The 13,437-nt window shown below is 48.5% G+C and overlaps 2 protein-coding genes across 5 annotated transcripts in view; one reads left to right on the plus strand and one right to left on the minus strand.

Moving 5' to 3' along the window:
• Window positions 1-2,380, minus strand: part of PRKN (parkin RBR E3 ubiquitin protein ligase) — a 534,126-nt gene extending 531,746 nt beyond the window's left edge. For 2 of the 3 annotated variants that reach the window (XM_054722614.1, XM_028132921.2), the window contains exon 1: window positions 1,939-2,380. In XM_054722614.1, the coding sequence (XP_054578589.1) occupies window positions 1,939-2,380 (442 nt within the window). The remainder of the gene's footprint in view (window positions 1-1,938) is intronic. The other variant, XM_054722613.1, reaches the window with a different exon arrangement.
• Window positions 2,306-13,437, plus strand: part of PACRG (parkin coregulated) — a 322,109-nt gene continuing 310,977 nt past the window's right edge. Inside the window, exon 1 of one of the 2 annotated variants that reach the window (XM_054722617.1) lies at window positions 2,306-2,684. In XM_054722617.1, the coding sequence (XP_054578592.1) occupies window positions 2,526-2,684 (159 nt within the window). In that variant the 5' untranslated portion in view covers window positions 2,306-2,525. The remainder of the gene's footprint in view (window positions 2,685-13,437) is intronic. The other variant, XM_054722616.1, reaches the window with a different exon arrangement.

The following is a 13,437-nucleotide window of genomic DNA, read 5'->3' on the forward strand; positions in this document are numbered from 1 at the left end:
TTTGTTGTTAATCCTCATCCTTGAGGATATTTTTCTCATTGACTTTTAAAGAGAGAGGAAGGTGGGGGGAGACAGAGAGAGAGAAACATCAATGTGAGAGAGAGACACGCAAACTGGTTGCTTCCTGCGAGCGTCCCTACAGGGATGGAGCCTGCAACCTAGGTACATGCTTCCGACCGCAATCGAGCTTGCAACCCTTCAGTCCACAGGCCGGTGCACCAACCACTGAGCGAACTGGCCAGGGGATGAAAAGAAACTTTTAAAAACCCACTTTAAACCCTTCATGTCATTACCAGTTACAGATAACTGTCTAATCATCAAATCCCAAGGTCATACTTTCTTCTTGTGTCTCTAAATAAAAATAAAAAAAACCACACAGAAAACTAAACAAAACTGCCTAAACAAATTTCATCCTAATATTTATGTAATCATTTATTAGATACTTAATTTGGCATTAAGAGATGATTTTTAGATCTTAAGTCCCTGTCTTTATCTATAGCTTTATCATAAATTGGTTTCTTTTTAAATTAATCATGCCCTGGATTACGTTGAACTAAAATCACACTACATCTGACTTCAGATGCATTAGTGGAAATCAAAAGCGTTTCATAGTCCTGACTGGTTTGGCTCAGTGGGTAGAGCGCCGGCCTGCGGACTAAAGGGTCCCGGGTTCGATTCTGGTCAAGGGCATGTACCTTGGTTGCGGGCGCATCCCCAGTGGGAGGTGTGTAGGAGGCAGCTGACCCATGTTTCTAACTCTCTATCCCTCTCCCTTCCTCTCTGTAGAAAAATCAATAAAATATATATTTTTAAAAAGTGTTTCACAAATGGCGCTTATTGGAAATAATCCCCAAATAAGCTCACCAAACTGGCACATAGTCTAGAGCAAGGCTCTGTCATAATAAACTCCCCTAATAGTTCATGGCGGGCACCGGGAAGCGGCGTGTTCTAGCCACGCGGTGCATTTCCACTAATTTCCCCCAAAATCCCGCCTGGTTACCCGCCCAGAACGTGGTGACACCGCGCGCTGACCTGGCCGCGCTGACCTGACCGACAGCCGCAGCCCTGCCAGCGCCTCCTCCCTGACGGCCGCTGGTCCTGCCTTTTCCCTAACGAGACGCCAGGCCCATTCTTCACGCACAAAGTTTCATCCTCGCTGCTGGGGCCTCTGAATCCCTCCTCCCCGGCCGCCCCGGGAGATGGCGGGAAAACTCGTGGGACGAGAGTGCAGATCCACCTGCGGGAACGCCGGCTCCCCGCCCTCATCACAGGCTCCCGCCTGAGTTTAACCCTTTGCACTCGCTTGCTTTTTTCTCGATTCCTTCATTCTACTCAGGATTTAATTTTTTAAAATACCCCAGATTTTACAAAGCACGGTAGTAGAATAAAAAACTGGAGTTTCTTTTCATACAAACTTATTTATTTGGATTTTTTTATATTTCAAATTATTGATACATTCAAAGAGTATAAACAGAGCTGCTACCGATGCTAACCGTGTCGAGTCACACTCGACATCCGAGTGCAAAAGGTTAAAGAGCGGCGAGGCCCCCACAGCGGACAGTGGAGCGGCCCCGGGGCCCGCGTGCTGAGCGGGGGGCAGCGCCCACCCCGGGCCTGGCAGGCGGCGCGCCGTCCTGGGGCCAAGGGGCTGGCGTCCCCGGGGGCGGGGGTGCCCCGGCGCGCCAGGTCCCCTCGCCGAGTTGTCAGGGGGACAGCCTGTCAGACCGGGGTGCGCGGGGGCTGACAGCAGCACCCCAGTCTCCGCAGCCCCGCGGGCACCCGGAGGCCGGCGGCGCGGGCTGGAGGGGGCGCGGACACCGCCGCGCCGCCGCTGACAGTTGGCACCTGAGGGCGGGAGGGGGGCGCCCTGGGATCCCCGTCCTCCGAGGACCGGCGCGGCGCCCCGGCCGGGCGCAGGGCGGCGCAGAGAGGCTGTACCTGACAGGCACCACGTACCGATCATGGTCACGGGCAGGTGCGCACTGCTGGGCAAGAGGGGGCCTCTGCGCGCTCGGGCGCCCGCCCGCGCCTCCCTCAGGCGGAGCGCTCCGGGCTTCAGTCCGCCCGGACTCCCCGCCCCGGCGCCCGGCCGTCGGAGGACGCACGCGCAGACCGGGAGCAGCCCACGGCCTTCTGGGAGTCGTAGTTCGAGCGCACAGTTTCTCCTCACGCCGCCCGCCGCCCGCGGTCGGCCGCACTTCCGGGTTAAGTCCCAGGAAACGTACGTCACTGGGGGTGGAGCCACCGACCGCAGTGTTGACGCGTCGCTTAGCAACAGGAGGCTAACCTTTGGAAGCTCGTTGCAGCACCGGCCAAGGTCCTGCGCTCTTCCCGCCCCTCCCCTCCCCTCAACTCCCTTCACCTGGGAGCTGCCAAACATCTCCACCAACCTGGGCACTGGGAAGGGTTGAATTTCTACCACGAGCGCGCCTTTTTACGTTTCCCCCGACCCCATCCTCACGTCCGCAAAACCCACTTGATTTTTTTACTACACGTTTTATGAGAGCAAGACATTTTCTAGGAAGATGGTGGCAGAAAAAGAGACCCTGAGCGCGAACAAATGCCCAGACAAGATGCCGAAGAGGAGGACCAAGCTGCAGGCGCAGCAGCCGCTCCTGGCGCACCCGCCTCACTCCCTGGTTTCTGAGGGCTTCACAGTCAAAGCCATGATGAAAAACTCAGTCGTAAGTGACCCTCCCGAACTGAATGCAGCCACTGCGATCCCGCCCGCACCAGGTTACAGCGGCCGCCGGCCGCCCGGGGACTCTGAGCCCCTGTCCTGGGTGGTCTCTGCCGCAGCAGACGGTACCCAACGGTGTGGAGGCCCCGGCCAGGTTATTGGAAAGGGTCTTGAGCAAGTGGTACATTGTGTGCATTTATAAGCACATCCCTAACAACGTGTGGTCTCTAGGACACCCAGATTATTCATCAATTCCTATTGATGAAGGAACAAGACCCCCTTTAATTTACTGTCCTCTAAAGTAGCCCCACTAGGCCAAAGGCTTATCGCAAGCCGGTGAGTTCTTAGAAATCTTTTTTTATTAGCTTTCTTCTTCTTCTTCTTCTTCTTCTTCTTCTTCTTCTTCTTCTTCTTTTTCTCATTATTATTATTAGTTCTTAGAAATCTTAAATTCTCCTTCAAATTTGACAAGTGCTTATGAGCTGGAATCATAAACTCATTAGATAACCTACGATCAGAAATCTCATCAATTCAACCTAGGAAATGTCAGAATTATCCTAGCATTTTATTCTGACAACACTCTTTCTTACAAAATGCTTATCAGCCTGTTAGAATAGTGAAAGGCAACTGAATATGTGTATTTCAAGACACCTTTTAAATGACAAATTTTTAAAAGTTCAAGCTTCAGTTCAAGTATCGCTGGCTATTAATACAACTCATATCTCATTTTTATTATTTGAGGTAGTTGAAATAGTTTTAATACTGTTGAAGGGGGGAAAGAAACAAGTGATTTAGCTACCTGTGTAATAGGGGTTTTTTTATTTTGTTTTGTTTTTAAGCCTTCTTACGTGAACAGTTTTAAATTAGGTTACCACTGATCGAGCACCTGTCTGGGAGATATTAAATAATGCAGCTTTCAAATTGTATAACTTACACTCTGGGAAGATCTGACTCATTGCATAGCAACTCATTAAGTTAAGTGAATGGTATTGCTTTCCAGTGTCACAGTATTTGTTTTCCATAAATGTTGCAAAACTAATACCTATTCTGAAACCACATTCTTAATGAAAACATGAATGACAGAATACCTTTAGGCCCCCCAGCCAGATTTCCACATTGCTACACAGATGACATTCATTGGAATGTGGGTCAGTTGATTTACAATAGTTAAAAATCATTGAAAATAGATGAAAACTCCGCTAGTTGTAGCTTCAGTTCTTTGTGTGTATTTTATGTAAATAGGTGGTCATGGAAGCCAAGATGACTACTGATCAGCAAATACCAAAAACCATCACTGTTCAAGCTCATGGTTATAATCTTAGTGATTTTTCAATGTTATATTTTTTCACAGACCTAAAAAATATTGGTCAGATTCTTTCTCTGTTGTTCTAAACTCATGTTCATAATCATGTTTATTTTTTAAAAGACTTTACACTAAAGTCATAGTTCTGGAAAATCAAATATTTCAGTATTGCCAAATGTAATAAGTGTGCTTAAAAGACTCAAAAAGAAAAAAAAAAAACTTGATTATGAAGCAGCCTTCTTTATAAGCAACTTATTTGACAGAAATTATCCTGTTTTCATATTTTTAAAAGAAAATCTTTGTTTAATATGTGTTTTTCTACTGGGATCTTTAAAACATGATGGGTAATTGTTTCACTTGATTTAGTGGAAATCATAACTATTGGATGCAAACATTATTCAGCCATTCACTTATTCCTTTAATCAACACGTCCTTTCTAAGTGAAGCTAATAAGTTGTTACGCAGAGTTCTGGGAATTTAGGATCAGCGAGACAAAGCCCTGTACTTATACTCCAAGGAAAACCACCACCCACAGCAATAGTAAGGTCTCGATCAAAGGAAGACGGACAATCCTGTTCATACACAACAACGTCAGCGGTGTAGGAAATAGTATTTTTTCATTTTCAGTATTTACATGTCAACGTTTCTGTTTTCAACAGTACGGACCTTTTGTCATTATCAAGTCAACACGCCCCTCTTTTCTTGAGGTTTATCTTTATTCAGAAAACAATAGGCCAGTGTCCAGCCTGATGACAAGTCCTTGTTCCTAAAGCCGCTCCCACACCATCTCCTGGTTAGGGCTGCCTTCAGCTCCTCATCCCAGCACGTGGCTGACTGACGGTCACATTCCAGTGCTCTCCCAACACACACACAGGCCTCTGCCGGGAGCTCTGGGCGCCTCTCCCCGGGGGGGGGGGGAGCTCTGGGCGCCTCCTGTGGATTCACTGGATCCAGTGCTCCAGGGATGGAAGCTCAGGAACCTGACCGTAAGCACATTTGATCAGCTGGGCTGTGCAAGCAGGCATCCTTATTTAAAGTCCAAGTTTAAACACGAAGACACAAACTTATTTACAAAATAATTATTTACAAAATAATACGTGCAGATGCAAATGTTTTCAATCCCAGTGTCAAGTGTTGCTCTTCACGAGCACGTAGTTCCCAGACTCCCTTGAAATGGTGGCTGCGCTCTACATTAACACAAGCAGCGGCCGCCGTCCCACGGCAGAAAACTCACCCTCGTCTGGTGACGATGTTTGCCTGAGAAGATGCGGTGACACTGAGTGCGAAGCTTTTATAGTCCTTTCCCGGCAAAGGCCGTGTGTGTGGTGTGACAGCCGGACTCAGAAACCAGCAGCTAGCGGAGCGTGTCCTGGCTTCCTCTCAGCGCACAGGGAGTGAATGCTGTGCTTGCCAATCTACCTGTGACGAAGCCAGTTAGGGTCCGGGCCCCAGGCCCTGACACAGAACTTCCCTGCAGTTGAAGCTTTATATGACTATTTTCCCATATACTATAAATGTGTTATGCTCAACGCTCAGGGGAATGGGGAAAATATTTATTAGTTTACTTACATAGTAACTTTTCTACTTACAATCATGTTCATTCAACACGTAGTCGTGACGGTCAGTATTGATAAGCGATGTGTTAAGGTGCTGATTGGGCTGCTGTTAACAGAGACCAAACGATGACAGCGTAACTGGGATGGAAGTTGCTTCTCTCACATACGCAAGTCCAAGCCCGTACACCGTCCAGGGAGGCTGGGCCCGCCTTCCACACGAGATAGGTCCAGGGACAGGGGGCTCTTCTGGCTTCACGTCCTGTGGGATGACGCCCGGGGTCAGGGCGGGCTCACCGCCACCCGGGCCGAGCCCCTGCCCTGGGGGAGGAGGCAAGAGGAAGCAGAGGACTTCCTGTACTGCCCGACCCAGCACCGTCCTGCAGCGCACTCACACGCCACTGGACAGCATTTATTCAGAGGCCTGGCTCTTTTGTTTTTGGAAAAGCCAGTGAAAGACAGGTGTGGGGAGCCGGCACGGCCATGGCATGCTCAGCCCCGGGCGCCTTACGTCCCGCCAGCTCAGCCAGGTTCGGTGACCCTGAGAGGGGGTGGTGAAGGATTAGAAAAGACAGATGAGAGAAGGAAAGCTGGGTCTCGGTGGGACGCTGCTTTCCTGATGGGGACCCAGCAGCGCCACGGACTACAAGCCGTGTCTTTATTTTATAGCCGATGCCACGAGGCAAAGCAAGGGCTGGTCAGGATGTTTACAACATTCTCGTGGGTTTCGATCCTCCTCAGTTACATGCACCTGATCAGGCTTTGTTTACCTGCAGCCTCTATCACTCAGGCACGTGGGCCACGTGTTCGGACCATAGGTTCAAGCCCACAACCACAGCTGTTGGCTATCATGGTGCTGGGAGGGCCCTGCCCTCCAGGCTGGGACTTGCATGTGGCCACGAGAGGACTGTGCCCTCTCATCAGTCCGAGGCTTGAACCTGTCCAAACTCTGTAGCCGCGCCCCACAGATAGATCCTTACAGACACTCTTGCCTCCCGCCCCCGCACCCTCCCAATCATGAAAAAGGCCTAAGAAAGGTCTCTAGTCCCAAAAGGGCATACTCTCCAACAGCTGTGTCCCGCAGGGAGAACGGGGGAGGAGCCGCCTGCAGGAAGAGACAGGCAGGAAAGGAGAGCGAGCGCTTCCCTGGACCTGGACGGGGCAGGGGTGCGGCAGAAGGTGCACGGGCCACTTCTGCTCACGTCCATTGCCAAACCTTCACCAAACCTTCATCCCGTGGCCTCAGCCGGCTGCAGGCGCGGCGGAGAGACGCAGTCTGACGGTTAGCTCTGTGCGCAGCTGAAGCCTCAGGTGCTTCATGGCGGGAGTGAAGGAGACGAGGGAATTGGGGGGTGAAGACAGGTGTCCTCCACGGGTACTGCCGGTTTCTAGTGAAGAAAAGGAGGTAATCCCCGTACAGATAAACACGCATCTACAGACACTCAGTGCGGTGAAGGTGCTCCTGGCGCAGGGGCCAGGGCACTGGCCGGGTGGAGGCCTGGCCGCCTTCAGAGGAGGTTCTCACAGCAGCCTCCACTCTGGTCGCGGGACTCCATCCACCCCGCGGTTGGCCGCCTTCATGGGCAGTCCTCGCCCACACTCCTCCTCCCAGCTCCGTGTGCTCCTCCCGCTGCTGAAGGCTTGCGGCCCTCTGATCTTACCTGATCTTACCGAAGCCGCAGTCCGGGCAGCGCCGCAGGGCCCGCGCTGACCTGACCCTGCTCTCTGGCTCTGACTGCATCCCCACTCCGCTCACTCGCTTCTGCCAAGTTGGACTGGAGCTCTTCATGGCTGTGGTTTTGCGTATGTTGCTGCGTTTGCTCGGTGCCCTTCTCCCTACATATCTGCCCACGGCAATCGCTCGGTCATTGGGTAACAAATGTGTTCTGGTCACGGGGCCAAGCACTGTTTCAGGTGCTGGCATCTGGCCGTCTGGAAGGGGCGGGACGCATGCCATCATGGAGCTTATGTTTTTGCTGCCAGCTGCTTCAATCCACACCACCCGCCCCCTTTGCCAACCAACATGAAAACTTGCCCTTCGTTCATTGCATTCTTCTGTGTATTGGAGTGATTTCTGCATGTGTTTGATCTCCTCGTGGGCATCCCCCGTGCGGGCAGAATCTGTGTCTAACTCATTTCTCTCCTCCCAACCAGCACCTAACAGTGCACTCAAATGTCTGATGAATGAAGGAAGGCCATTCTACCCTTTCTTCTTATCTCATTGTGTTCCTCTTTTCTGTTCCTCTAATTGATCTTTATTTCTAGTTTGGATTTTTCATAACCACCCTCCTCCATTTAGGAGCCCAGAAGATCCCTTTCAACGCAGCCCGATCATGACATGGCTCATCTCCAACCCTCGGTGGCTCCTCATCTCACTCAGAGTAAAAGCTAAAGTTCTTACCCTCCTGTGAGGCCCTAATGTAGCTGCCATATCGTCTTTATCCATCAATCTCAGTACTTGCTCCCTCGCTCATTCTGTTCCACCCACAACGGACCCCTTACAGTTTCCTGAATCCACCAGTTTGCATGGCTGCCTCAGAATCTTTGCCCCTCCTGTTCCCTCTGCCTGAAATGCATTTCCCCTACATATTACCATCGTGTGATCCTTTCATTTTGTCCAAAAACTAACTTCTTAGTGAAAACTTCCCTGACTATTTAAATTTTCAACTCCTTAATCACCCCCTCCATCCAGCACGCCTATCTACTCTCCGTTTTGCATTTTCTCATAAATACTTCTCACCCTTTCGTATTAACTTAGTACACCTCATGTCTTCTCCCACTGCAGGGTAAGCTCCTCGGGGGGCAGGGAATTGTCACTGTTTAGTCACTGCTGGATCTCCAGCTCTAGAAAAGTTCCCAGCACGTAGTAGGTACTTTTTGTTTTTGGTCAAATGAATTAATAAATGACAATGTTTTATCCTATAATGAGACAATCATCTTTGAATTAGCAGCTTCAAGAAAATGCTAATGGTGTTATGCAAATATGAAATATAGGAATTAGATTAATTTAAAATGTTTTATGCCATATTTTAATTAGCTTATTATGAATGTTATATATGCTCATTGTAAAACGTTAAAATGATTTGGCTTAGCAAACTTTCTCTGAGCTAAGATTATGGGAAAAGGTTTAGGCTTTTTTCCCATTTGTTATTTTAAAGCAGGGGTCCTCAAACTTTTTAAACAGGGGGCCAGTTCACTGTCCCTCAGACCGTTGGAGGGCCGGACTATAGTTTAAAAAAATCTATGAACAAATTCCTATGCACACTGCACATAGCTTATTTTGAAGTAAAAAAACAAAACGGCAAAAACACCCGCATGTGGCCCGCGGGCCGTAGTTTGAGGACGCCTGTTTTAAAGCTTTTCGAGGTAAAAATTTTGATTTATTTTTTCTCCAGTTGGTCAGAGGGTTATTACATGACTCTTTATAAGTAATTACACTAAGTTATATCAAATATCTTTCTATTTGCTTTGAATGCTCCATGTGTATTAATGATAGCAGCTTTATATATGCTTTATTTTAATATTTCAGAAGACAGGTCATTTATCCATGTGGCTTTCCAACCAATCCTATGAGGAGGCAGGCAGACTGTTTTTTCCCCACTTAGCATATAAATCTAAGACAATTTAACTTTTTGCTGTTGTGATTTGGGGACACATTAAATGGCAGAGCAAGAAATGGAACCTCTTTTTCTAGATTTTCCTGACTCAGACAAGTCTTCTCTTGATGCTTTTTTATAAACTTTGGTTGATGTATAACCCTATATAATAAAAGGGTAATATGCAAATTGACCAAATGGCAGAACTACCAGAATGCCTGTGGCCCCCATTGGGCGCAGGCTGGCGGGACCCCATCAGTGCACAAATTCATGCACCGGGCCTCTAGTATGTAAATAGAAAACACACAGTGTACGTGTATCAGTTGGTAAACATAAAACCAAACACACTGGTTTAGCCAGCACCCAGATCAACAGGCATCACCAAGCCCAGAGCCCCTCAGGCCTGTCCGGTCACTGCCAGGTCCTCCTCAAGCCCTGACCCCTGACGACAGATTTGTGCTTATGTACACGGAATCACAAAATAGGCCGTCGTTTCGTGTCTGGCTCTGGGTCAGCACTGTATCTGTGAGATTCTCACAAATGTCTCTGCATGTGACTGTGGATCATACTCATCACTGGATAGTATTTTCATCTGTGAAGATTCCAATTACCCGTCCCTCTGCTGATGCGCCTTTGTGTGAATTCGAGGTTAGGACTGCTACAAAGTACTGCTACTAAGGAAATTCTAGTACATTTTTAGAGAACATATGCATGAATGTCCAAGGATATATCCCTGGGAATTGCTGGGTCCTCGGGTATGCATTTGTTAGCTTTTAGTAACTACATCAAAAGTGTTTCCAAACTGAATTTTTAAACTTAATCTCTGCCAGCTCTGAGAGAGGGCCATTTGCTTTGTAGTCTCACCAAAAATTGGCATTTTCTTTATTTTGCATTTTAGAAATTCTAGTGGGTGCATAATGTTATCTCATTGTGGATTTGTTACTTATTTTATTGTGACCAGTGAAGTTTAAAACTTTTAAAATATCTTTATTTGACATTTGATTAGCCTCTTTTTTGAAAGGTCTTTTCAAGACTTTCGTCTGTTTCTTTCTTGGCTTGACTTGTCTTACTTGTAATGCTTTTAATTTTCACACTCTATTCTAAATGACCTAAGGCATTTCTATCGCAAGTCTGGCTCCCCACGCTGTGAGTTTCCTTTCCATTATCTAACGGTGACTTTTATCCATCTCTCTTTAAAATATAAAAAGAAAAAAAAAGTATATTTTGTGAGGAAAATGATCTCAAACATTTTATTTACATATTTATGTATAATGTGTCCCTCGACCAATTTTAATTGACTCCCAATAACATGTAAAGACACAGGCTTGGAAAAGAAACTTGAGGGATCAGAAAGAAAACAGACAGTGGAACAAGGAAGTACATGTAAGGCAGGCAGGAAGCTTACGCGGAGAGGAGAGTCGGTTTAGCCGTTCTCAAAGGCTAGTATTTCTGTTGATTGATGTTCAGACTTCTTTCTAGTTTCTTGGCATCTGTTGTTGAAAGCTGACCGTCACACACATCTCCTTCTCACCAGGGACGCAGCCCGTCAATCCCATAGGGAGCTCAGGCCGTCCCTGCGCCCCATTCTCAGAGAAAAGTTCTCAGAGCAAGTGATTCAGCAGCATTTTACTTTATTTTTAATCTCTGCTGTTGGAAGTATTACATATGTCCCCTTTCCTCCCATGGACCCCTTCTAGCCTGCCCCTGCCCCTGCCCCAGGCCTCCTCCACCCCATTGTCTGCGTCCAGGGGTCATGCACGTATGCATACAAGTTCTCTGCCTCAGCAGGTTCGCCATTCACATCCGTGTCTTTATGGTCAGCGTGGATTCCTGCTAACGCTGACTCGAAAGGAGATGGATTCCAGCTGGCGCCGAACGTGCGGTTGCATTTCTCCCCGTGTCCGCGTGGGCTTCCTGCCACGCCCAGGCATGTGCTCCTTGGGGGAACGGCTGTCTCCACTGGCCCCGTCTGCGGGTTGGGGTGAGCGGGCCTGTGCGGAGGGGCGTCCTGCCCAGGGTGATGCTGCCTGGCCCCTGAGCTGCCAGGGCAGGCTCCATCCGGCCACCTGCCACCTCCGCCTGCGACCTCCGGCCCTCCGACCCTCCGACCCTCCCCTGGACACAGCAGGTTGGCAATGCGCTCCTTTCCTTGTTTTCTTCGTCTTCCTTAAATGGATGCATTTTAACACAGCCCCTTGAAATACCACCTCTGGAGCCGAATTGGTGGGTTAGAGAGTGGAAGCCTCCGGAGACTCTGGTGAAGGTCTGACTGACTTGGCCACCTGCAGGGCCTGGCCGCTCTTCTCCCTCCTGCGGCCCAGCCCCGGGGGTCCCAGTTCTCGGGTCTCACCTGCCACCCCCTCACCTGACGCGGGATGAGAGGATCGTTGTAGCTCTGCTCCTCCGAAACCCGTTCACCACACATATTAGAAATGGTTGGCAACCCCCAAGGCTGTGGGTCTCAGGTTGCAAATTGGAGTCACCCGGGGAGCTTAAAACTACTGACTCCTGGGCCCTACCCTCCAAGATTGTGACTCCATTGTCCTGGGGCTGGTTTAATTGGTGATTAGTAGGGATTCAGGACAGTTGAGGACAGAGTATTTTGGAAAGATCTCGAAAAACTATTTGCCAGATAACTACTTAATTTTTCCAGAGAGAGAGAGAGAGCCAGAGAAAGAGAGAGAGAGAGAGAGCCGTGTTCTGCTGCCCACTGATTTGTTACTCTTTTGTATTATAATAACACATAATACTCAGATATTTGAGAGGAATGTTTAACCAATGTAACATGATTTTAATTATTATAACTTGGTAATATGTTTAGAAACCGATGAGGGTAATCTCTCCTGTTAGTTCCTATTCAGAACATTGATTTTACATTTCAACTTTTTATCAGTTTAACCTCCCAGGTGACCTTTGAATAATATGCAAAAGTGAAATACTTCTTTGAAATTGCAATGGGCATGTACCTCACTTAGAAAAAAATTCTCCTGTTTTTAGTGTCTTCGCTTGTAGTAACACACTTTATCACTTCGTGTTTATACTGTGCATCTATTTTAATAAGTGTTTTTATATTTATTTTATATCCAGCTTCCTCATTAACTCTTTTAAATCTAATGAAGCTCCCATTGAACCTCATGTTTTATTTTCATTGTTTTTCACATTTTGAAAACTGCAAATAATCAAGGATAGAAAATAATAAAATAGTCATGTATTTACCTAGATTTGACAAGTCTAGATAATAAATTTCTTATAAATATATATATTTAAATAAGCTTCCAGTTTTATAGATATAACTAGAAGCCCGGTGCACGAAATTCGGACATCCCTCTCACAATCCAGGACTGCTGGCTCCCAACTGCTTGCCTGCCTGCCTTCCTGATTGCCCCTAACCGCTTCTGCCTGCCAGCCTGATCACCCCCTAACCACTCCGCTGCCAGCCTGGTTGATGCTTAACTGCTCCCCTGCCAGCCTGTTTGCCCCCAGCTTCCCTCCTCTGCCGGCCTGGTCACCCCTAACTGCCCTCTCCTGCAGGGTTGATCACCTCCAACTGCCCTCCCTTGCAGGCATGGTCCCTCCCAACTGCCCTCCCTTGCAGGCCTGGTCCCTCCCAACTGCCCTCCCTTGCAGGCCAGGTGCCTCCCAACTGCCCTCTCCTGCTGGCCATCTTGTGGTGGCCATTTTGTGTCCACATGGGGGCAGGATCTTTGACCACATGGGGGAAACCATATTGTGTGTTGGAGTGATGGTCAATCTGCATATTACTCTTTTATTAGATAGGATAGAGGCCTGGTGCAGGGGTGGGGGCCAGCTGGTTTTCCCTGAAGGGTGTCCCAGATCAGGGTGGGGGTTCCCTTGGGGCATGGAGCGGCCTGAGCGAGGGGCCTGTGGTGGTTTGCAGGTCAGCCACGCCCCCTGGCAACCCAAGCAGAGGCCCAGGAATCTGGAATTTATTTTCCTTCTACAATTGAAACTTTGTAGCCTGGAACAGAGCCAAGCCTGCTGCTCCCTCTGGGGTGGCAGCCATTTCTGTGGCAGTTAATTCATCTTCTATAATTGAAATTTTGTAGCCTTAAGCAGAGGCTGGGCCTGGACAGGGTGTGCGGAAAGCTTTGCTTCCCCTGTTGCCGCCGGCAACCCTGGCTTGCTCTCTCAAGCTCCGCTGTTCTGTGCTGCCATTTGTTTGAATTTGTTTACCTTCTATAATTGAAACTTTGTAGCTTGAGTGGAGGCTCAGGCCTGCAACAGCTTGCGGAAAGCTTGGCTTCCTCTGTTACCTGGGAAACCTTGCTCTCTGTGGCTGTAGCC

The sequence above is a fragment of the Eptesicus fuscus genome, chromosome 10, assembly GCF_027574615.1.
Source record: "Eptesicus fuscus isolate TK198812 chromosome 10, DD_ASM_mEF_20220401, whole genome shotgun sequence".
Classification (NCBI taxonomy): Eukaryota; Metazoa; Chordata; class Mammalia; order Chiroptera; family Vespertilionidae; genus Eptesicus; species Eptesicus fuscus.